Source organism: Gasterosteus aculeatus, chromosome 3, assembly GCF_964276395.1.
Source record: "Gasterosteus aculeatus chromosome 3, fGasAcu3.hap1.1, whole genome shotgun sequence".
NCBI lineage: Eukaryota > Metazoa > Chordata > Actinopteri > Perciformes > Gasterosteidae > Gasterosteus > Gasterosteus aculeatus.
The window spans coordinates 8609428-8634667 of record NC_135690.1 but is presented as its reverse complement, the minus strand read 5'-3'; the positions used below and the strand labels follow the sequence as shown (position 1 = coordinate 8634667).

Genomic DNA, 25240 nt, shown 5'->3' with positions numbered 1-25240 from the left:
TTTATATGCTGCCCGAAGGTTTATTTGATATCACTTTAATGCACAATATTTTATTGATAAATAAACTAAAATAAAACATATGAAGGTATTACTCCCGGTGCTGTGCCATTTAACTTTGCTGACGATTATCGAACAATTCGTTCAATAATGGCTTGATGCATTGCATTATATCTGCGTGTATGTCTGCTTGTGCGTGTGTGTGTGTGTGTGTGTGTGTTGAGGAGGAGGGGGAGGGGGGGGAGAGAGAGAGAGACCCCGCTCCCCCATTCATCATTGATCCACTGCAGGACTCACTTCGGGGGGGGTGAATTATGGGCCCCTGCTGTCACTGTGACTGCTCCGCGTTGGACGTTTCACCTCGCCACTGTAAATTCAAACAGGGGATTACATTTAGCTGACTACTGATTTCAAAGCCTTACCTTGACCAGACCACCGCCCCCCCCCCCCCCCCCCCCCTTCCTGCTAGTGGACATAATGCAGTCCGCAATTGCAGCATTTGGGATTTTAACGGGGGTCTGAACAAAGATAACGGGGAGGAAAACAATTTCTGGATCACCATAAAAAAGAAAAAGCCTCGCACAGGTTCGCGCATCACGTTTTAAGACCACGGACTTTTTTTTTTTTCTTTCTCAGGGGTGAAAAAAAGAAGAAGAAAAAACACGCTTTTTTGCGTGTAGTGGATTTGGGCGTTTTGTGCGCGCTCGGTAAACGGCGATGCTACGGCGGCGCGCAGGAGCCGTAGAGGGAAGAGACAGGTGAGCTGCGGCGAAGGAGCTGGAGATATTTCGGGGGGCGCTTTGGATACCGAGACCCCCGCGGTGTCCGTCAGCCTTTTCTCCGGAGAGGAGGAAGAAGAGCGACCGGAGAGGGCGAGTTTTTGGCGATTGGCACCTGACCCCCCCCCCCCCCCCCCTACTCTCCCCCCACTCCCCCCTACCTGGCCATCTGGTGCGGTGAGTGTGCCAAACGGTGAGATTGAGAGAGGGATACGGGCGAGTTGGGTGTGTGTGTGGGGGGGAGGGGGGGGGGGGACAGGTATATAACGTATGAGCAATTTTATTGGGCTACTGCCACTTAAATGTGATGCTGCATTATTAGGCTTTTCCTCGGGGTTCTAGCCTGCGTGTCTTGCACCGCTTGTTTGGACATGAATGGCTCTTTGTGTCTGCTCGTTTTATTTGCTTATTATATGCATATATATGCACATGATATGCATAGATGCCTGCATTTCATTGTTCTGTCACGTGTTGCGTAGGATCTTAGGCTTGAAGTGATGCCTCAGCAAAAAACAGCTCGGGCTACTTGCACATTTACAACACTGCATTCGAGAACAAAGCCTGATATTCTTATTTAGATCAGGAACTATGATCTGGCTCGGATACTAGTCCGTGGAATTTCCCCCCAAAATATGTCTGAAACAATTTTATGCCACTTCAGACTGACACAAAGAGAGCTGAATACTCTAAAAGGTGTATAAACGTCCCTTTTCCACGATACGTCTAGCACACTTACGATAACACATTACCCAAATTGTCCATAACCACCCTGGCACAAGTTACATGCTAACTCACTGCCATCTGAGCTCCTGCTGAACTGATTAAGTTACATGCAATTCACTGTTTACAACGGCATCCTTCACACCAGACGCAATACGCACCGCCACAGAACGACTGTACCAGCTCCCAGCTGCTGCTGTTTATGTTTGTGCTTCTGTGTGAGTGGAGAGGGACGGTGGGAGAAGAAACAGAGACGGAAACACAGGCGGCGAGATCGAAGATACAAAGGGTGAAGTGTGGTAGATGGCAATCTACAACAACAAGGGACAGAAAGGGGAATGATTGAGCAGAAAGCGCAGCGCGAACAGGCGTTGAGGGAGAGGGGCTGCAGACAGCAGTCTGAGCGGGTGTGAATGGCCTCCCTGTTATCCCGGCCTGCCCACACAGACAGCTACACAGCAGCCGCGTGAGCAGGTGCTCACCCCGCCACACAGCCACCGCAGGGAACAACAGGTGCAGCCACTGTTTCTCCCAGCCTCCCTTTGGAAGCAATCCCCCAAGCCCTCTAACACCAAAAAAAAACACCCACAACTTACACCAAAGGGAACCAAGGGGAGAGTTCAATCTGCATTTAGGGGTAATGGCTTGCAAAGGCCAGGCTCGGGTAATTTAATTAGAAAATTAATTATGCCGCAAATAAAGTTGGGAGCCACTTGAAGCAACAAGGCAGAGCAGGCCGCAGGTAAAAGCAATCTAAGAGAGCCATAGAGTGAGACAAATGCCCACAGGGACATTTAATGAGCTCTATTGATCACATAGGACCCTATTTAATCACACATGCTAAGCCGCAAACATGGCGTCTCGAGCGCAGTAAAAATTAGATTGGATTGCAGCGCAGGCTTCCCACAAAGGGATTAAGTCGCCAGCAGATTAGTATGTTGAGGTTCCTAGGGAGCATGTTTCAAGAAATGTGTAGAATAACAGTCTGAGATCGTTGGTGTGCGTGTCTGTCTGTGTGTGCGTGTGTTTCTTTGTGTGCAGTAAACAGAGGGAGACGAAACGGACTGAACCTTTAGGAGGGAAAGAGATGTTACCCAACAGCTTCTCCCTCGGCATCGCCAAGAGAATACGCCGAGCAATTGGCGACAGATTTTCGTTCTTTACCTCTTGTACACAGAGAGTTACATTGACTGAGCGAAACGCGGTGGGGCTCTAAGCCGCCGCTAAGCCTGTAGTTTTCTATTGCTCCTTATATGTCACACAATGTGACGGATTTTTTTGCTTTTTGACAAACGTGTGCCACCCAGCAATGTTTTTGTAGACCACTGCGTCTCGCTTTAGCGTATAAATTCCTGTGTTTTCACACAGTCTGGAGATGCCTCCCACTCAGTGCTCTGCTGATATCTGAGGAAATGTGGATGTACGCTGCAATAGTGTTTAGATTGTCTTAAAGTCACTTTCAAACCTGAAGCTCTGAAAATAGGCAGGATTAGTCACTAATCTGATCATAAAATAAAGAAAAGTTGTGAAAAGTGTCCGGGGATTTGAAGGAATGCTGATTTTCCTCAATAGCAGGCGGCAACAGGCATCTTTTGAAGTTCTGGTTTCGCGCAGATTGCAGCGTTTAGGATTTGGTGGGATTCTTTAATACAAAATCAACACTTGAAAAGCGTCTTGAAGTCTGCGGACCTCAACGCAGTGAGATGGGAGAGACCTACTGGGCAGGCATCTGCTGGGCCACCTTCTTCCTGTAGAGTGTGGACCGCAGTGCTTCACTGTGCACCATCAAGAAGGTCAGGGGTTTGGGTGCCATGCAGGCACATTTGCTTTACTTATCAGAAAGTAGTTTTTATCCTCAGACCGGTATATTTAAAATAAACTCCCGTATGCAAAACATTCTGCGTTGATGGGAGAGGCCTTTGGAACAACTCCCTCCAGATGTTCGAAAAGGAAAGGATCAAGATAACAGGCACCACATAAGCTGAGGAGCTTTAGCAAACGGGGGTGTGAATTGTCCGTGGTACCGTGAATTGAACACTGCCAGATGTATGGTGTTCAGGTGGCTGCTACATGTGGATTTGGTTGCCGCGTCGGCCCGCATGTAGTGTTTAATAATTCCTTCCAGTTGTTGCTCAATTTAAGAAGCTTCATGCACTTTCATTGGCCGTCAATCTTCGGCTTTATAACTCTCCGTCTCCTTCTTATTCCTCCCCCGAGGAGCAGCCTCTCTTATGCTTCCCTGTGCACATTGTGTGTCCCATAACGGGCAAACATTTGTGGTCATTTTGCAGTGTATTCTCCTGTCAGCCGCATCGTGTTAACAACGCCGCTGGCGCTCCCTCATCCTCGTCGTCGCCATCGGGGTCGGGCAGACGATGTGGCATCCGCGGCCTGGATGGCGGTCCAGGGTGCGCATAGCTACGCGTTTTACAAGCATATTTGTTGTGTGAGGGTCACAAGAAGTATGAGTTTGTTTGTGTTTCGAATGAATGTGATGCATGCAGCTGGTCCTTCCGTTTAACTGCCGGGCAAATTGGTTGTGAGTGATATCACAGCTGTTTCAACACTGAAAGATAAAGGTAATTTAATCCCCTACCTTCTTGGTTCTCATTTAAATAAAAAAAATGAGTCTAGAAATGACCACTTCCTGCTTTTTACTAAGGGAACCCAAGCACGTCGGAAAGCACAGACAAATTAAGCAAATAAGGAAGGAAACCGTTTTTCAAATGCATCCGCTGAGGTCCTTGACTTGTTAATTCTTTGCACAAAATGAATGCAGGTATTCATATTTCTCGTGTGTTTAGGCTGTCCGGTGATATTTTGCTACTTTTGTCGTCCAATAAATTCAGGCAGCACCTGAGCCAACGGCATGTTTTAGTTATGGCATCTTAGCTACAGGGATTTGGAAAACCTTTTCTGTACGGAGATAAAAGGCACGTCCGAGTCCTTTGTTCTGCAGCAATGCGAGATGGTTTTGTTGCCCGATGAAGCTTTGTTGTTTGTGTTTAATCTTTCTGCCTCCTTCGTCCTCTCCCACACCCATCCCTTCCTCACAACTTTTCTCTTTTAATTATAGCTTTTCATCTGGGGGCCCCGTCACAACTGAGTGGAGAGGAACAAAGTGTAGCCGAAACACAATCATACCTGCGAGAAGGCGAGAGAGCTCACAGGGGAGGCGTCATCTCTGCTGTCTATGCTGAAATATATGAGCATGCAGGCGTCAATCTACAGGACTGTTGTGTGTAGATCGCCTATTGTGAGCTATCATCCTCTTAGCAGGCTTCTGCCCAAAGAGCTCATATATATATTTGCCCTCACTGGTGATCACAGCAGACAAAGAGAAACTGGTTGGCTAAGTGTATGAGCGACCTTTTAGCTGGGACGTCCTCCTACGCCAGCATGAGAGAAGCCACTTACAGGGTACGGGGACCTGTAATGGTGATGCATCCACGATGAGACTACTTAGCATAGTCTTTGACCAGCCGGGAGATGTTGGGGAGTGGTCGTTAAAACAGCGAAAGGCAAAATGTAAAATCTATTGAGGTTGATTTTGATCTCTGGCACGTTTTAAATATTCGACGAGGTTACCAGAAGACGCTTAAGCAAATGGAAACCTGCTAACTGGAGACAGACGTCATGGACTGTACCTTCTACAGTACTCGGTGCAGCCCCGACGCTGTGTGACAAAACAGAATAACGGCGAGTCAAATTCACAGATCAAAAGCCTTCTTCCCTGGGTGTAATTTAAACCGCATCTTTATCGCCGTCGTACGCACGCGTGTGTGTGCGTTCAGCTCGTTCAGCTCGTGGTGTGTGTCAGAGTGCGTGCACCGCATACTCATGTGCTCGCCTCTAGCTCAGAGCTGTGCAGTGAATGTATATGTGCTTACTGCAGTCAAACTCTGGTTAGTAACGTTTGCCCTTGCTGCAGCTTCGTACAGCACCATCAATGTGTGTGTGTGTGTGTGTGTGTGTGTAGGTGTGTGTTGTTTTCATGTGCATTTGTGCCCCAGTGCAGCACCATCACATTATTTGTCATCTGCGCGAGTGTTGGATTGCTTTTCACTTGCATTTCTGAGCAGTGCGTTTGTGTTTGTGCGTGTCCATTAAGCATAAGCTCTCTGCGTCCCCGTCACAAGCAGCGATTTGGCTTCAGGCAGAAGGCCTGATTGGGGAAGAAGTCTGAGGGGAGATGGAGCTCTTTCTGGCTATGCTCCAGCTCTGTCCACCCTATTTTAATTACCTATGGCACTCACCCAGGGGGATATCTCCCTCCTTCTCTGTATCTGTATCTTCTCTCCTTTCCTCTTTCATTTCCCTTCTCTGCCCGCGCTTCCATCTTCTCGTTGTATCTCCCGCTTTTCCCTCATTCGCTCTCACCACTCTTCTCTCTTTTAACCCTCTTTCATATACTCACACATAAGCTTGCAGCTGCGTCAAAGCCCTACACAGAGGTAACCTTTTCATTAGCATATAAATGACCCTGTAGATTGAATAGTATTTTAGGATATTTAACAGCAAAAGGCAGATTCCCTTAACTCTGATTGGAGCTGCTCGGAGGAGACAGCCAGCCACTTGAGGGAATATTGCCTCCACCTCGATAAGATAAAGACTTGACTCTTCTGCTGAAGAGAGCATGATTGCGTGTGCGTGTGTGGGTGTGTGTGTGCATCATGTTTGTTCTTCGCTGTGTTTATAAATGAGTGCAGGTGAACAGATCTGGCTATCTGAATATATATTGATGTATTTCTTTCTATTCGCTTTTGGTTCTACCTGTATCGCCACCTGATATGGGAGATTTTTAATATCACTAATAATTATCCCCACGGCAACCGTTCTGAACTACCTCCCAGTTACCCCACCGACATTTATCAACTGAGCTTGTGATATTTAAAAAGTACTTTGACAAAGGGAAATGAAAGTAACGTTTTTTTGCGGATTATGTTCACCACTCTCCAACACAGACGTTTAACGATAAGTTACCACCACTGTTATTACTAAATACCAGTGGACCAAGTGTACACAGATCTTAAGATTTGACCTGTAATACCTCTGGATTCTTCTAATACTGGTTGTCACATTCTTCAATGGCTTCTCAGCTGAATGCTGACACCAATGAGAAAGTTTCAACATTTCTGCATTTAATACTGGCTCCCAAACCCTCCTCGCTGGTGAGACAATTTACAGCTTGTATTTTCTTATCCCTATTTGAACTTTGTGTCTTCGTGGTGAATTAGAGCATTCCGTATTCCAAGCTCCAAAACATGCATGTGGTTTGTCTGAGAACCACGAGGTTGGTCTCCAAAACATCTGTTAAGTGAACATAGTGCAGCTGGGTTGTTGATGGACAGGCCACGATCGCACCCTAAGGGGTGTGTTGCGGTGGAAACCTGTTTTAAGTCATTTCGGTAATGAAGCTGTAGTGCTGGTAGGGTGGAATCTTGAAGTGTGAAGGTGACCCACTTCTCCCAGTTTAGCCTGTGTCTGTTTTCCAACCCTCGGGCCATTTTTCTTTTATTCTAGGCTTTAACCTGCATACCGTTTTCAAGGAGCAAGTTTGTCACATAAAGAAGATGTAAAGGCCGAGTCTTCATGTTGATACATCATATCTTGTTTTGCAGTTTACTTTTACATTTCTTGATGCATCTATATTGCAAATGAACCGGTCATTGCAACCAATGAAAGGAAGTCTGCTTGTTTTGACAAAGCGCATTAATTTTATCTTCATAGACTTTCATCAGTTTCACCACATGATCCTTTAAATTAGTCTGAACTGTTTTACATAAACACAAACAATGTTAACCCAGCTATCGTATAAAGATTCAGCTGGGATATTACATCGTTGAAGGCGAAACCTCCCCCCAAAAATGAGCCCTGCCATAAATATCCCTTCTCAGCTAACGCGTAATAAATGCATTGTTAGGCTTTCAATAAATATATTCCATTGCTGACATATTGATTGAAAATGAGATGTGCTGTCTCGCCACAGTGTGGATAATGTGGTGACAAAATGCTCGCCGCTCCCCCATCCCCCTCCTTGCTGAGAAAGGGGGGACCCCCATCCTCCGACATCTGTGTCCACGTATGTGTTCGTGCACACTCGTGTGAATGTGTATCTGGGATTTGGGTAAAAAGCTCACGCGTACGCCTCAGTGTGACAGCGTGACATTCTCACACAAATGTACGCACGTATGTGTTCAAAGGGCGAGCCCGCCCTCCCTGCTTTTACATCTACTGCAATAGAACATCTCTGCCTAGCTTTGCTATTGGTTGCTACGGTAACAAAGGCACAGAGTGGAGTGGCTGCAGCAGAGAGAGAGAGAGAGAGAGAGCTTTCTTTCCTGTTAACCCGATGACAACAACAGATTTAACGCAGTAGAAAACAGTTTAGTGACCAGCGAAGTAGTCAAATTTTTCTCACACACACACACATATCAAATGATTAATTTATTGATGTACTTTAGTGGGTTGCAGCAGGTCTCGACTAGCATTCCAACAACAGCGCCGTTGTGCTTGGCTTTCGCTGTGCGTCCGTGCCTTCATATGGATGGCTGAGGGCTTTCGTATCAATGTCTCTGTGGTTCCTCGTGGTCACTAAATGCTGCTCAGTGCTGACAGGGATGTTGCTTTCTACATGCGCTCTGTTAAGCAAGATGAGAGCGTATTGATTTGCTCTTTAGCTTTAATAGTTGAGATGCCTTGTGCAAACGTGAGAATGTCCAATATGCACAAATGGTCACTGAAGCATTTTGGGATCGAGTCATGGGTAAATAATATATGTAATTACTTCACATAGTTTTTTGATACTGTACAGAATTTCCCGGCATTCCGCTTAATCCGTATTATTCCGGTGGGATCAGTTGTAGCAGGTGAACAAGATTGGAGAAAAATTGTTTATTAAAAAGAGCTTGGTCCCAGATGATGAAGACGAAACATATGGACAAACTGATAACAGGCCCAAGCAGGTGATTATGCCTCTTCCCATGACCTGCCGATTGGTTAATGATGTGAGTGTTAGCAGGTGATTTGCTAATGGGTCATTGCCTGATTACACAGTGCAGCTGTCGCCATCATTACTTGCATCCCATGATAACCGTGTCAGTGTCCCGGCATTTAATCCTATCACACCAACAAGATCTGACACATATTCATGACACCCTTTCTTCTCTACGCACGCTTGTCTCTCCATCCTTGATTTCATGATACTCATTCTGTCACCAGCAGTGCGTCTTCCGTCGCAGGCGGTGTCTCTCTTTTTCTTTTAAAGTCCTTTACCTAAACCACATCTGGTCTGTTCTCTCTCTCTCTCTCTGTGCAGCAGCGAAAAATTGAGAACTCTTTATAATCATGCGTCAAAGCGCAGCCCGAACCTCTTTTTATAGCTCAGCGGATTACAAATACTGCCTTCATCACGGCACCGTCCAACAGCGGAGTTCTAATATGTTGGCCTTGGCCCGGATCTGATGGTTTCATATATATAGATCGATAGGCTTAATCAATACACAGATAAACGCGGCAGGCGCTTGGTATGTAGCACGTGAAGGCTGTTTGCAAGCGTGTATGTGTGTGAGAGAGAAACGAACGAACTGAGGAAGGAAAGAGGGGTGGCTAACTCAGCAATGTTATGTGATTTGTTTAAGTTTTCTTCTTCTTTTTTTGCATTTTGTAAATTGTAACAAAAGGGAAATATTTGCATAGAAATGGAAAGAGAAGAGCGCTCATTGTTGATGGGACACAGTTTACTTGTATTTGAATGTAATCTTGTGTTACAGGGGTGCAGCTGAGAACCTTCTTTGTTTAGATTTTTTTACAGTTCTGCAAAATTTCACAATAAAAATTTGCATTTAATTTCTGCAATCTGCATTGACGTCGCATCACAGATGCTATCATCTGTATTATTGTGAAGTGAAGGAAATTTAGGGGACTTAATTGGGTTAATTGGGTTAGTTGCTTCTTTTTGGCTGTTTCTAAACCTCTATTGTTCTTGTGTGAGTTTGAGATATTTGAGATGTCTGCATTTCCTCAAATATAATTTAACTATATGGAGCTATGGGTTGTGGTACTAAAAAAAATCAGAAATCATAACTTGGTTTCCCGAAGATAATAGACAGACCAAAATAATATAGTCTGATTGACAACATTACAGGTAAGAGGAAAATAATGTATTTTTAATTTGGGGTCAAACTGCATTATATCAGGAGCATCTTTTTTTCCCAAAGAACTCATTTACGGACACTTATTACGTGACGGATGGAGATAACGATGTTGAATGATGAAAAAGTAAATCCTGCTGAATATGAAAGTATGAATACCTCTGCGTGTGTTCAGATTTGACGGCGTTGGGCCTCTGAGAAAAGCCAGCGGGCCATGAGGCAAACACTGACTCCAACACGCGCCTCATTTAATTGCGTTCATCCGTTTCCTCCCTACAAGATGACATAATTTAATTCTAGGTTTAAGCATCACATTTGGATCATGAAATGGCCATAATGAAATGGGGATGACCCCCCCCCCCCCTTCACCTGACTCAATCAGTTCTAGTTGAGGGAATCCCAATGGAGATTAAGATGAAACAAGGCAACCCCCCCCCCCCCCCCCCACCTCTCAGCTGAGGAGAGGGCTGCAAACCTGCAATCTGTGGGCTAGAATTTTCATTTGAAGTGGCCCCAAGAGTACAGTCTGCAGAGCCACGCCGCCCCAACGATGTCGTCAAACCCCCGTGGTCACTCAAACCCGTGCATACTCAGAGTGCAGGCAACACAGGCACTTATTTCAGTATGTTCCTGTTTCATTTGTGCATCTGTGAGCTTGGAATAGCAGTTGTCATCACCTTAGCAACTAGCCCATCACCTTCCTCTCTACCTGGTGTTCTGTCTTTTTTTTCTTTCTGGAACAGACAAGCCGAGAGTTATAAAGGAAGAGAAATGAAGGGAGGAGGTGGGTGACTGGGGAGAGGGATGGAGGATGAAAGGAAAGAAGCTGTGATTGGGGGAAACATAGAACGCCGTATTCCGGTTGCTTTGCTGATGACATTCATATTGCTCACATGCTTTTCTTGAATCGCAAACATGTCTTTTCATTCGGGTTTTCATTAAACATTGTCCGTGATTTTAGCGGTACTCTTAAGAACCCCGAGACGAAACCTGCACTTCTATGCTTCTCTTCTCCTCATTTGTCTTGTCTTTTCTTTCCTTCTCTTTTTATCGCTTCTCATTTTTCAAAGTACTCTCACACCAAAGACTGTGTAGTAAATTTATAGAAAAGCTTCTAGATCTGTGTATGTTTTATGGTGTGGCAGCTGCAATTTATGTCTGGCTGTAACTCATTTGCAACAGTGTTATTCCTCTGTTTTGGTTTTATAGGTGAATGAGGTGCTGACGTACTGCACGGGGTCTTGTATTGAACAGTTTGACCCGTCCACGGGGCTCTGTGGTCAGTTTAGTCCTTTTTCAGTCCACCGCCGTTGTCTCAACTGTATGTGCCAACATCGGCTGGATTACCATTACGTTTTCTAGAGATGTTCATAGTTCTTAGAGGGATTCTACAGATTTGTTTCACCAACCATAACATCAACATTTATGTTTTTCCAGCGCTTTGCTTCATGAGCAAATACCTGCAACAGTATTGAATGCTAATTAGCTGATGTTAGCTCGCTCAATGGCGAACATGGCTGAACATGAACCTGCTCAGCATGTTAGTGTAATGTCCTAGCATCAGGAGCAGCGGGCCGCTAGTGGGAGTTCCTGTTGAGCAGTTCCGGGTCATTGAACAGCTAGCATGGCTGGAGACTAGTTTTGTAGCACAGTGTGACCTTTTGTGGCCTATTAACTTTTTTAAAGTGTTTTCCTCCTTCTTGTATTTGAGAGCACTCTTGACTTTTGACCTTTTGAAAGACCATATCCAGCTTTCCCAAGTCACCTCCACACCCCTTTTCTTTCTTCTCCCTCTAAGGACCAGCTATTTCTTTTCTGTTGCAAATTACCAGTAAAATATCCTCCATATGTCCGTAGCTAGAATAGACAAACAGAACCCCCCCAGACACTTTGGGGGATACCCAAAGTGTCTTTGTAATGCTGTGACTGTTTTGTCTCCCCTTGTGTTATATGACTGTGACGATCCCGTTCGATTCAAACTGCTCAACAATGGAGTGACAGTTCTGACAATTGAGCCCTATTTCATCAGGGAGCAGACAATAGAGTCACAACAGCTCCCTGCTGAAGCCGGGTTGTTGGGCAATAGTTCCTGATGCACTTTTAACCCTTCTTCTTGCACATACCCCCCCTCCCCCCTCCCCACGCCCCCACACACCGATATACCTGTTGATTACATCATAATGTCAATAGTACTCTCATGCACTCACAGAGGCACATGTAGCGGATGCAGTAATTATATTTTTCTCTCCCCTCTCTCCTCAGCATATGTGCGTTGCTGCCATGGCGACCATGGCTCCACCCCTCACATTTCTCCTCCTGCTGCTTCAACTGGCGGATGGCTCATTCCCAGAGGAGCCCAGTCCCCTCAGCTACGTCCCCGTAGAGGGTACGTTTCCTCCCTGCTCCGCCCTGTGTGCCGCTGTGACTGTACGTGCAGCTTTGATGATGAATGGTTTCACGGTGGAGGGCGAAATTGCAGGTCAAGGGTCAGCGCTTGTGTGTGTAAAGTGACTTTCCAGCTACCCGGGCATACAGAGAGATAAAGAGAACTCAGTCTTTACCGCAATGACTGAACGGTAGGCGAATAGTAGAAGAATATGAGAGAGAAAGAAATACACAAAGACTGTAACACAAAGAGAGCCAGAGAAATGATTGTCATGGATTTTGAGAGGCCCAGGAAGATGAAAAAGAGTGAGACAATATGATTGGATGGGGTGATACAGATGACAGGATAGAAGGCTGAGGGAAGAGAGAAGGGGTGGAGACAGGTGGAGATGGATTGCTCCGTTCTCCTCTCTCCCTCCCCTGCAGTCAAGGACAATGAGACGTTCCCCCAATCTGTCTCCTGATGATGAGGGCTCCCTATGGAGACCGTTGTCCTCCTCTTTAAAACCTTCTCATACTCTGATGCAGGCACTCTCTCCCAACCTCATCGCCACTCTCCCACTTATCTGAAATGGAGGGCGGAGGTCATTTTTGTATTTTATTAAAATTATACAGTATTGGATGCTCACAGTTTTGTCAAACAAAATGAAACACACTAAAAGGATAGAAGTGTTTCAATGTACTTATGCTGCAACAATCATCTATTCCTGTTACCTTTGTTTGCCCGGTATAAAGAAAGAACAAAGAAACTATTAAGTGATGTAAGTGGTTAGAGAAGATTTTAGGGTAAATATAGATTGACTCGCTGGGTTCCTTTAGCACTTTGTAATGCACGTTGTTCATAATCATTGAAGCATTTTACTCTATTCAACTGTGTGTGTGTGTGTGTGTGTGTGTGTGTGTGTGTGTGTGTGTGTGTGTGTGTGTGTGTGTGTGTGTGTGTGTGTGTGTGTGTGTGTGTGTGTGTGTGCGTGTGTGTGTTCATGTCAGTTGTTCGGAGGTATCCAGTGTTCTTGGGCAGAGCTCACCGTTCAGCTCAGAGACAGGATCTGCACATCCAGACGGTCCTCCAAGTCAACCGCACTCTCTACATTGGTGCCAGGTAACCAACGGCAACCACCTCCTCCTGTGTTACTGACGTGTTCGCATTCACATCCTTTTGCTCTTCATTTGATGCCTCGGCCTCCATCTGCTGTCACTCTGCAGATCAGTTCGTTAATGCAATAAATCCTGTTGATGATTGTCATTGAAAACTATCATTAACATCACTCTCATTCTCCACATGATAAATGGAAAATAGTGAACTGTGGTTGCAAATATTGGTTTGAAAAATAGTGATTCTGAAAAGAATTAAAGAATTAAACAAATAAAGACATGGTTGAAATTGGTCCTCACTAAATGATACTGAAGAATTGGCTTTTCCTTAAGCATTGTTTATATTATATATCAAATGTCCTGTATTATCACATTGGCACTGATTTGTTTTGTGTTTTGTAGAGATGACTTGTACAGAGTGGAGTTGGACAACATGGCAGGGGATGAGATGTTCTACAGCAAGGTACGTCTCCTCTCCTTTCCCACGCTGAAAACCACAGCTGATGATGTACACAAACACACATAACAAACCCATTCACGCTGTCGTCTGCTCCTTTGGCAGAAACGAACGTGGGAATCCAATAAGAATGACATTCGAGTGTGCCGGATGAAGGGCAAACATGAGGTACTTTGCTTGTACACAGCACTCTGAGATCCACTCATACATGCACAACAGCACCGATGCTATCACACGCATGGAAAGGCACTCCAGCTGTCATAGGAACCTTATTTCCTTCAGATGCACCTGGGAATTTACACAAAATCACATTAGCTCAGTGAAACGTTTCGCCGACGGAGAGACATCCATGAAACTTGGAGGCAATCGTCTTGCACACCTGTATTGTCGTTAAATATCTCATCTACAGCTTTTGGTGAAGACTTTTTGTGCAATTTTGTGCATGTTTTAAGTGATAGTTGACAATATTCTTAGATATTAAATGTATGTAATCAATCCACAAAAGAGAAAGATTTGAGATTTGGAATAGCAACTTGCTTGTATGCATGTTGCCATCAGCAAAATCCAATCTGGGGCGGCGGATCTCATGGAAAACGAGAAAGAGGCAAGAGGAAACATTATAGACAGAGTGACACAGCCTCAAGGAGGACACAGAAATTGAAATCGGTTGAGGAAGAGGAAGGGATGAGATGTGTAGGTGGTGGATAAGTGGGGAAGAAACAAAAGGAGAATAAGTGGTAAGGAAGAGCCAGAGAGACCACCAAAGGAACAGATTTGTTGCTTCAGAGAACACGGATGAAAGAAAAAAAAATTGTTTGAGCAAAACAAGCTGTGATAAAACACCGGAGGAGAGAGACTCGCCCAAGGTGGAGAGATGGCGAGAGCATAAGTGGAAGACAAAAAATAGAGGCCTGAAACTAAAGCCCACTAACTCACACAAAGAAAATGATAAGGCTCAGGGTAGATGATGCGGCTGTAAATCATCTAATAGAGTAGACATAATAAAGCCGTTGCAGTCCAAAAATAAACCTTTTTCACGGCAGATAATGGATCCGCGTTTACAGGTGACACTGTTAACATTAGCGAAGGCGGCGATACTTGAGAAACTGTTACCCCGTGTCATTATACTCCCCTCTTTAATCATTCCCTTTGTGTTTTCCTCTGTAGGAAGAGTGCCGTAATTTCATCAAGGTTTTGCTCAGCCAGCACGGCGGCCTGTTTGTATGTGGAACAAACGCCTTCAACCCGCTGTGTGCCAACTACACTGTTAGTATCCGTCTCTCTGTCAGCCGGCCACTCCCTCTGTGTGCTCGCCAGTTGCTTAGCTCAATATATATATATATATATATATATATATATATATATATAGTACCAGTCAAAAGTCTGGACACACCTTCTCACAATATGTTTTTTTTCTTTCATTTGAATTTCTTGAATCTTTCATTTTTGCAGAAAGACACTCTAGAAATGGTGGGGGAGCCTGTGAGTGGGATGGCACGGTGCCCGTATGACCCACGACATGCCAACGTGGCTCTGTTTGCAGGTACTACCTTCAGTCTGCGCGCTGACGCAATGCACGAGTTTTTAGCAGACGTCAGACTCCGTTTTGGGCTGCAGACATTTAAACGGCTGCGCTCTTGTGTTTTCCCTTTCCAAATGATTTATAGTCAGACCTCTGGCTGTATTGCTTGTTTAGTTTTAATCTTCCTGACCTTGTGCTATCTCTCCAATCCATATCGTCCCTTTCTTCTCCTTAATCTCCTCCGTTCCTCTCTGTCTTCTTCTCTCTCCCTCTCAGACGGGAGTCTCTTCACTGGTACCGTGACAGACTTCCTGGCCATCGACGCGGTGATCTATCGCAGCCTCGGCGACAGCCCCGCCCTCCGCACCGTCAAACATGACTCCAAATGGTTCAGAGGTACTTTTTTGAAACCGCCGTATTTCAACGACTCTCCTGCGTCGGACACCTTTGATTGATGGTCAACGAACAAGTGTCCTAAACCATCGCCATTAAAAACAATAGTTTACTGGGAATTGAAATTGGTTTCCGGCTGTACACAATAAGCTACAGTCGATGAAATCAGTCACGGTAGTTTATTTTAAGTGAAAGACGGTGATGTGTTTCGGTTAGTTTGACTCAGAGTTTTAAGAACAGCTTGTTTTCAAAGGAGAAATAAACAATCCACAGCAGGTCAAAGCTTGAACTGTGCAGGATGAATACACGATGAATAATGTGCATCCTCTTGTCCGAGATGGTAAATTGAACGGGACATGAATATTTGATGATTGAGGCCCGTGGACGACAGCGGCCCATGTAGACCCGACTGTTATTACAGCTCCATGTCACGGACTGCGGAGCGTTGCGCTCGGCCCCCCGGCACTGCGTTTGTGTGTGTTTGTCTAACTGCGGCCCACTCATTTTACGTTTCAGAGCCCTACTTTGTGAGCTCCATGGAGTGGGGGCCACATATTTATTTCTTCTTCAGAGAGATGGCCATGGAGTTTCATCATCTGGAGAAGGTGCTTTCTTTCTCTTCCTCTCGTCCTATTCCGTTGCCTCCATTGTATTAAGCTGCGCTTGTTTTGTTCCAGGTGATGGTGTCCCGTGTAGCTCGTGTGTGTAAAGCAGACCTGGGAGGCTCTCAGCGCGTCCTCGAGAAGCAGTGGACCACATTTCTGAAGGCGCGGCTCAACTGCTCCGTGCCGGGAGATTCGCACTTTTACTTCAACCTCTTGCACGCAACAAGCAACATCATCCACATGCACGGGCGAGACGTCATCCTGGGCCTCTTTTCCACTCCGCCCAACAGGTACAGATATACAAGCAATGTTCTCACAGGCGACCGCCAACGCTGTTCTCCCCGTCATTGTCTCACGGCGTCTTTTGTTCCCCGTTGACAGCATCCCCGGCTCTGCGGTGTGCGTGTTCGACATGCAGCAGCTCGCTCACGTCTTTGAGGGCCGGTTTAAAGAGCAGAAATCCCCCGAGTCTATTTGGACACCTGTGCCGGACGAGGCTGTGCCTAAACCGAGGTATTGCTATGCAAAGTGCATGTGAGCCGCTCTGCATTTCTGCCAAATGCTGCAGTGCTGCTTTGCTGAGCATCTGTCTGCATACGCAGCCTACGTCTGCTCGCCTGCTGTATGCTCCAACTGTCAATCACACAGCGACTTCACTACTATTCAGCAAATATTCTGATACAGCCTCCAGCAACCACAAAAATAAATCCTCTGGCTCTTTTCTCCTCTCTCTCTCTCTCTCTCTCTCTCTCCTCCATTTGTCTGTTTTTTCTTTGACTCTTAACTGTTGTGTCTCTTTCTCTCTCCTGCAGACCAGGAGGATGTGCAGTGCAGGGATCCAGATTCAGCTCCTCCAACACGCTGCCAGATGAGGTGCTGAACTTTGTGAAGACCCACCCACTGATGGACGACACCGTCCCGCTGCTGGGGCACAGACCGTGGGTGGTCAAGACCATGGGGCGGTACGCACACTGACTCAGTTGCTTGATAGCGCCCATGCGTAACTTTTACAGTGTGAAAAAATAAAAGTGTAAATAGGCACCATAGCTTTTAGGAATCATATCAATTGTTTAGTTTTTTTCATTGATTGAGTATGGTTTCACCATTGGTGTTGTCCAGGTACCAGCTGACGGCCATGGTGGTGGACACCGAAGCTGGACCCCATAAGAACCGTACCGTCTTGTTCTTGGGCTCCACCCGAGGATCCATCCTGAAGTTTCTGATGATCTCCAGCGGGGATTCGTTCTCCCACAGCAGCGTGTTTCTGGAGGAGGTGGAAGGATTTAACCCAGAGAAGTGAGTGTTGCAGGTTTGACCCCGTGTCACGCTGTCCGTTTCTACCTGAGAACTTGTGGGCAGCAGTAGCAGGTCACGCAAGAGCTGTCTGCAATTACAACAGCATCTTGGAGGTCATACAAATATAAGTACAAACAAACACTGACACGCTGAATACAACATTTTTAGGCAACGTTTTAGGTTAACGTTGAAGACAAAAATGACAAGATTATGGTAGCGAGCCAGTCACCCACAAGTTAGCCACGTCCTAAAGCGTACCTGCTTTATTATCAAAGGTTCTTAAAATGAGAGCATCGCTTAATTAAATGTTATTTTAAATTTCATGCTCTATAGAATAAGAATGGTTACTAAGGATAGAATCGGCTTCCTTTTTCAGATGAAGAGGTCGCCGCCTGGTTGAAACCTACAACCCATGTTGTTGATTCATTTGACAATCGTCCATTCCGTTAATTAAACACTAAATGTCAAATATACAAAAAAGTGTCCATGATAAGGTCAAGGGTTATTGTTCAAATGGTGTGTTGTATTCAAACAACAATCCGAAACCAAGAGATTTAAAGAAAAGCATTTGAGAGGCTAGAAAACAGTGAATATGTGCAGTTTGAGCTTGAGTATTGATCAAAAACATCCATGTATGTCAACTAATTTATTAATTCATCAACTAAACGTTTCAGCTCTTTTCATTGTTGTTTTTGAGGTTTTCCAACCTTTTGTAGCAGCAGAAAACCGTTTTAACTGTAGGACCTGTCGTCATCCACTCACCCAAAAGAGATTCATTCCTTCATGAGTTCAAAATAACGTCTCCCTAAAATAGTGCCGATGTTGTGACTCTCTGCATAAGGGTGAGTTTGCGAGTGCGTCTGGCTTGAGGTAGCAACAGGTGACCTGTGACCCTGTCACAACATGACTTGAGGCCAGACGGTGTACATTGTGCTTCCGCTGCTGGGTCCTTGACCTTCTGTGTCTTGCTGTCTGCAGGTGTGGTGAGGACTCTCCTCAGGCCCGTCAGCTCTTGTCCCTGTCACTGGACCGGTCCAGTCACACTCTGCTGCTGGCCTTCCCCTCCTGCCTGGTCCGAGTGCCCACGTCTCGGTGCCACCTGCACTCGCGCTGCATGAAGTAAGGGAAACACTGTCACCGGTTTTTGGTAGCAAGCAACTCACTGGCTAACTTTAGTTTGATGGTTTGGCTCTCACTATTAGCGCAGTTGCCACTATAAATTATATGTGGATGGATGTAATGTGTGTTTGTCAAACCACAGCCACTAAACCACTGGTTTATTTAGGGGGAATTTGGTCCCGGGGATATAAATTTAACGTTTCATAATGGGACATTTAACGTGACAGAAGAGGCTTCAACATTGTCTTGATGTTATGTTGTAATAAAATAGATTACTTGATATTAATACCAAAAGGCCATTTGGTTGGTACTGCACATACGGGGAAGATCTTTTGAAGTAGAACTCAACACTGTGAAAAAGTGGTAAAAAAAATGGCCACTTCTGAAAATCAGGTCAGTAATCAATCTTTCTTGGTGTGTAGGAGTTGTCTGGCCTCCAGGGACCCGTACTGTGGCTGGACCAGAGGCAGCACCTGCTCCTTCCTGAGACCAGGCACACGGTGAGAACAACCCACGCACTCACGCAATACACTCTCACCAATGTGAACAGTTTCTTTGCTGCCTGCAGATTCAGGACACGTTATGTATGTGGAGTTTAATTGAGTAATGTGCAACATTCTTCTATCTGGCAAGAATGGACATAATGACCATAATAACCAAAGAAACAGAAATAACATACATTCCGCACACAACAAACATTGTTGATCAGTAATTTAAATCCAACTCGGAGCAAATGGAAGAGAAGATAATGGTACAAGAAATAAGAAAAAAATGGAAAAACAAACAGTAGAGATAATAAAAAACATGCATATCATTTTAATATTGTATTTATTTTAATGTGTAAACCAGTAATAATGTGTGGGTGTATAATATTTTATTCAGCATTATTTACAGTACATACTACCTTTATAAACACATTTGTTTGAAAAGTATTACTATCATTATCCTTATAAAGGATATTAATATTCCTATAAACAGTATGAAGTATTATTGGTGTCAAGTCAAACATCATGGGCAGCATCGCAATCCGTAGTCTCTGTTGTTGACCCTGACCTCTGACCTCCCTGAGGGATGATGGCGAGCATAAGGACAAAATCAATAATGTATCCCATTACACTAGATGACACATCAATATGTGCAATATCAGTTAGATTGATGACTATTAACAAATGGCTCTATTAATTTACAGTTTTCATGCAAATGTTCATACAGAAAGTAAATAGTTATTTTCAATTACATTTATTTCTTGTCTGTTAAACGATAGACATTCAACCATGAAAGATGACATGCAGTACATATTTAATTCATTTCAGTATAATAACATGTTTCCTACTGGATGATGTTGGTATACAAAGAGTATTGAAGTCCCGGATGTGCTGATCTTTGTGTGTTGCAGGCTGCCTTTTCAACAAGATGTGGAATATGGAAACACCACCTCCCATCTGGGAGACTGTGATGGTGCGTTGCAATACTATTTCTGCCTGTTTCCGCCGCCTAGTGGAAATATTCCCCATTACACCTGCCTGCTTATCGTTGCACCTTTTGTTCTGTGAAACAAAACATCTAATACTGTACTTCCACGTGAGAGAATATTTTTTGACAATATCTGTAATTGAGCACATTTTAATTGGAACTTCCTCCCCAGCCAACCAAGATCCCTCAACCATTTTATTAGCAAGCAAAGGTTTTGGCGTCTTTTTTTAATTTGAATCAGATGGGAGAGGAACTTGGTTTCAACCTCACTGCCTAGAGGTGAAAACGCTCCCAGTAGGACACAGTTGAACTAAGAGGATGTGAGAGTTGTAGCTGCTGGGCGACAATCGGCAGGCTTTGTTCTCAAAGGTGAGCATCTGAGAGAAGAATGAGCGAGGGTAACCGGTGAGCAAGCTGGTAAAAGCTTAGCATAAAACACCAATGTCACCTCTGTGGCCAGGCTCATATGTCACTGCGGTGCCAGAGGGGACCTCTTTGCAGCACATTCCAAGCCCTCATCAAACTGTTTTGAACTGAGATAAGGGCTTCTCCATTTGAACCTGATAGCAGTAGAAGTCAGTGATGCCGGGCTGCAGACCTGACAGACTCTAATCCGAGAGGTTGAACGTGCAGCGGAGGCCGAGCCAGGCGACAGGCATGTGCTGCTGCTGCTGCTGCTGTGTCTGCAGATGGGAGCGATTAGAGCCGGGTGGAAACACTGAGGTAATGGTACGCTGGGAGGAGAGAGTCACTGACCAGGCCGCACGCAGCCTGGAAAAGAGTGAGGTGGAGAGGAGAGAGGAGAAAAGGAGCGTCAGCTGCTGTGGCAAGTGCAGGAGCCTGTGAAGCCCCAAGGCCAGACTGGGGCAAAGCTCCTTTTAAAAGACAACCACTGTATAATGCTGAATCCCATGGTCACCAATCGTGATTGTTATCGCGGTTATTGATGGCTTTGTCCTCATATCGGGTGAGGGGGGAGAAGCAGAATAGCTCTGCAGTAATGATCATTTAAACCTGCACCACGTGGACGGACATCGAATCCACAGTTCTACTAAATAACGTAATTGTGTGTTTTAATCTTTAGGAATTCTGCAGCAGAGTTTGCTCATTGAACCGGAGAGCTTGGTCTCCCTCAACCTGCTGGTGGCGTCTGCGGTGTCTGCGTTCACCATTGGTGCGGTGCTCTCCGGCCTCGCCGTCTGCTGGATCATGGCCCACAAACCAACCAACCGTCGCCACGGCAACGCCGCCCAGTCCTCCATCCAGCGGCGCGAAAGAGGCCTGCTGGCTAACGGCGGTGGGATGGGAGGCTCCGTGCTCAGCGTGACCCGGCAGGGAGGCGGGGACCGCCCCTGCACTCAGGGCGGGGAAACCCTGTTTGTCATGCCCAACGGCTGGGTGAAGTCGGGAGAGCTCGACCCGGGTTTCCTGCCAACGCCGGAGCACACGCCCCAGCAGAAACGCAGAGGCCTGCGACTGTCTGACTCCAACTCTGGAGGGTGGGACACCAGCCAGACGTACCTAGGTGGAGGCTCTGTTGGTCTGGGCTCTCCCTGCCGCATCCCCCCCACCGTCTACCTGACCACCAGACTCTTCCAGCAGGGCGGAGGCGGGAGACACGGCGGAGAGAGCCGTGGAAACGACACGCCGCGCCAGCACTACGTCTGCCTGAGCAAGCTGGAAAAGGGGGTCAAGGGGACGCCCAAAGCCCCTCTCCGGAAGTCTGCTGGAGAATACGTGTACCCCATGACCCCCCAGGACTCGCCCGAGCGCCGGAGGGTGGTTTCAGCACCCAGCGCCCCTGTGGAGTATGGCGAGCCGCTGCCGTTGCGCTGGCCCGCCCCGGAGGGATACATCCTAAGCAGCCACGGCATGGTACCCGTCCCCCTGCCTCCGCCCTCCATGCCCGCCCCCAGCGGCCAGGCTTACATGTCCCAGCAACACGCCCCCGGGCTGAGCAGGGCTCTGCTGAGAGGAGCCCTGGAGCGAGGGGAGCTGGGCGAGCTGGTGGATCTCAGCCAGCTGATGAGTAAGAAGAACTGCGGTGATAGGACTCAGACTGGCCAGTGACCGCTGAGGAGATGAAGAGGACGGGAGCGTTTCCATGTCTGGATCTCTCTTCTTTTCTCATCCTGTCCGGTCCACCCTCCCTTCACTCCATCCCCCACCCTCCCCCACACACACACACACATCTTTATTTGTGACTCAGCCCCACTGAGCTCCTGTGTCAGTCTTTCAGGCCCCGCTTGTACCCCGTGAGGAGCCTGTGACTGGCTGCGGGGTCTGCCACTCACTAATTGGTCAGAGGAGGTTGTTGCCGTCTCTGCATTGCAGAGTTGCCTCTCTCTCTCTCTCTCTCTCTCTCTCTCTCTCTCTCTCTCTCTCTCTCCTGCTAGTCAGCGGCAGCAGGATGAGGAACGAGAGTGCATGTGGAGGAAAGAACGAAAGAAAAACAGCAGAAGGGGTTGTGGGGGGGGCAGAGACAACGGAGACCAAGTTGGACTTAGAGGCGGCCTTTTCTGTGCAGATTAACTGGGGCTGCAGAGCCAGGAAGATACTGCTACACAAGCGTGATTCCTTCTCCCTCGTGTAGAACATTGGTAGGACCGCCGCCACCCGTCTGCTCGCCGCCCTGTTACCTGTTGGTCTGATTGCCAGCCGGGTACTTGAGCCCAAACTGTAAAACTGGGTGAGGTGACTCATCAGACAAAGAAACTGACAAGTTTGATGGATGACGGCGAAACACATAACCTCCTCTCGCCGCTTTTTTTTCCCCCTCTCTCTCTGTGTCCTCTTGGCCTCACACATACAGTAGACGCAGGCGACCGAGGGTATTTAGTATTCAACATGTACGAGAAGCAGAACTCATGTGCCAAATGCCCCTAACCTGTTTCACGGGGGGGGGATGTGGGACCATAACTCACGTCTTCGGAGAGCACAGTGCAGGACTGAATAGTCAGCAGTGTTTCTGCCGACCGCATGCTCTCTGTGATGACGGCATCTCAGCCCTCCATCGAGCTGCTTCCTTTTGCGCCACGTGCTCTTAAATGACCAATTATTCCCACGAGGACGTCTGGGGAGATCGCACGCCAACACTGGACTGACTCGTGCTGCAGAGGAAGAAAGAGAGCGTTTTTAGAGGGTCTGAAGTAAATGTACTGTAATATACGGACACCTTGTCCTTCTCAGTCAACACACACACACATTCATTAATGCTGAATTAGAGAACACAGTCTGGTTTTATTGGGCAACATTTTCTGCGAAGCCCCCAGAGGGTCACGGTCCCACAGACGTGAGAGGGAACAAAGTGACAGTTACAGCAGGGATGATTGAAACCTTTGGCCTCACTCAAAGCCAATAGGGGGAATGGAAATGTTCCCAGCAGGCAAATGGGCCAATATATTCAGCCCGTCAAAGTGCCCAGTGCCCCGAAATGGTCGACGTTCAGATCAACACAACATGGTTTGAGTGTGATAGTGAGGAGATGGAGGTCATAAAAAGGAAACAAGATACATGCAGAAGCAAAAAGCAATTAACTTTGTAAAACAAATGGAAAATTGTGGGTTTGTTAGAAAAATGACAGACCTGGTTTTCACGCTCAGTCCCAGTCACTCATCAGCTTTGTGCTGGTGAGCAGCAATACAATATGGTTTGTGTGTACATAGTAAAATTTAATTTAGATAAAACTCATAATGTAAGATATACAGTGACTTAAAAAAAAACAGATATCAGGCATTCGGTTTCAAACACAGATAAACATGTATCATGTCAATATAGCTATGTAAGTCTGAAAATATAAAACGTCCATATCGACCCACTTTGAAATGGAAATCAAAAACATAATTGATTTTTTTTTACATCTGCGTGCCAAACACCGTGAATGATTTACTGATGCCTGATACTAAAGCAAAAAAACAAAAAAGAGAAAAGCGTTTTTTTAAGTGCCATGAAGACCATTTCAGTCAGCAGTGCACCTTGTGTACTGAGGTCCCGGAGAACTCACTTATTGCAGTATACTTGTGATACATATGCCTTTGACCTTTACATGCTGAATGTTATACATTATTTTTTTATTTCGATGTCGACTCGAACTGTTTAAATAGTTTCTTCCAGCTCCCCCTGTCTGCCTGGATGCTACTGACGCTGAATGCTACCGGAGGTGTTTGAGGGTCTGTTTATGAGCTACTTTCATGTCACACTTGTGCATTGTAAATATCTAACAATGAATGCAGACTCTTTGTCGGGCCCTTAATGATTATACTGTATTGCCTTCACTGATGCCGTGACATTTTATTCCGATAAGTAATAATAATTATTTATAAGTAGTTCTTAACCAAACCTTCAAATGTACTCAAATGGTTTGAGGGGACCTTGAGTTTCTCATTTTGTATCATATCTGTCCTGATCCTGGGCTTTTTTTGGCGTGTTCTGTATTCTAGTGATTGTCTGTCTGTCAACTGCCACACTGGAGGATCTTGAAAATACTTAATCATTAATCAATAGTAATCATTGAGCGTGAACGAATGTCCTCATCCTTTTTCTGTTTGTAGCCATTATACTGTGCAGCATTAAGGAAAAGCACAAAAACCTTTCTGTTGGTTTTGCATATTGAAAAGGAGCTGTTCAATCATTTGTCAATAGTGTAAATAATCACCTGTAGGTTTAGTGTTTGAGTTTTAGAAGGGGGGATCCTTCTGAGACGGGACTGTATTTGAAGTGTGAGGTTTTGTTTCATTTCTTGGTTTTCTTTTGGTGACAATGCTGTGAATAAGATGTATGTACAGTATTTACGTGACTCTGGCTGAATGCTGACTTCAGCTGTTTCTGTTATTAGAGTAGAGTCGCAGGCCTGACCTCAGCCAGAATTGAGCCTTCTCATTTGACTGATGCCTGCTGAGTTTTTTGCAGTTGCTAAGATACTGCTGTTATAATAACCATCAATCTTTGGAGTACCGCTATTAAATGGCATTATATAATTGACTGCTAATGTTATCGAGCTTGGTTCCAAATGCACTCACAGAAATAACAGCGTATAATTACATGCAAATCCACGCATGCACAGATGCAATACTATTCCTCATAGTCTCAAGTAATGCCTGCATTGTTAGTGCAGCTTATATTTCTTTAAATCACTCATATTTGTTATCAACAGCTAAAGATACAGAGCGGAGAGTCAGCGGGTAAATCTCTCTTGCACTGACATTTCTCGCCACAAGAGGAAGCTGCACGCTGGCCTTCATTCAGAC

The 25240-nt window shown here is 45.8% G+C and overlaps 1 protein-coding gene across 2 annotated transcripts; it reads left to right on the top strand.

Moving 5' to 3' along the window:
* Positions 1–265: 265 nt before the first annotated feature.
* On the top strand, positions 266–24974 carry LOC120816517 (semaphorin-6B). Of its 2 annotated transcripts, none has more exons than XM_040172177.2 (17): positions 266–953; positions 11912–12035; positions 13025–13136; positions 13532–13592; positions 13692–13754; positions 14754–14852; positions 15039–15129; positions 15385–15504; positions 16018–16106; positions 16179–16396; positions 16488–16619; positions 16919–17068; positions 17226–17402; positions 18381–18521; positions 18944–19021; positions 19918–19979; positions 21079–24974. In XM_040172177.2, the coding sequence occupies exons 2-17, from the start codon at positions 11915–11917 to the stop codon at positions 22062–22064; spliced, it is 2700 nt and encodes an 899-aa protein (XP_040028111.2). In that variant the 5' UTR covers positions 266–953; positions 11912–11914; the 3' UTR covers positions 22065–24974. The 2 variants fall into 2 exon arrangements, with proteins under 2 accessions (XP_040028111.2, XP_040028112.2); XM_040172178.2 differs by having other exon boundaries at positions 364–969.
* The last annotated feature ends 266 nt before the right edge of the window (positions 24975–25240 follow it).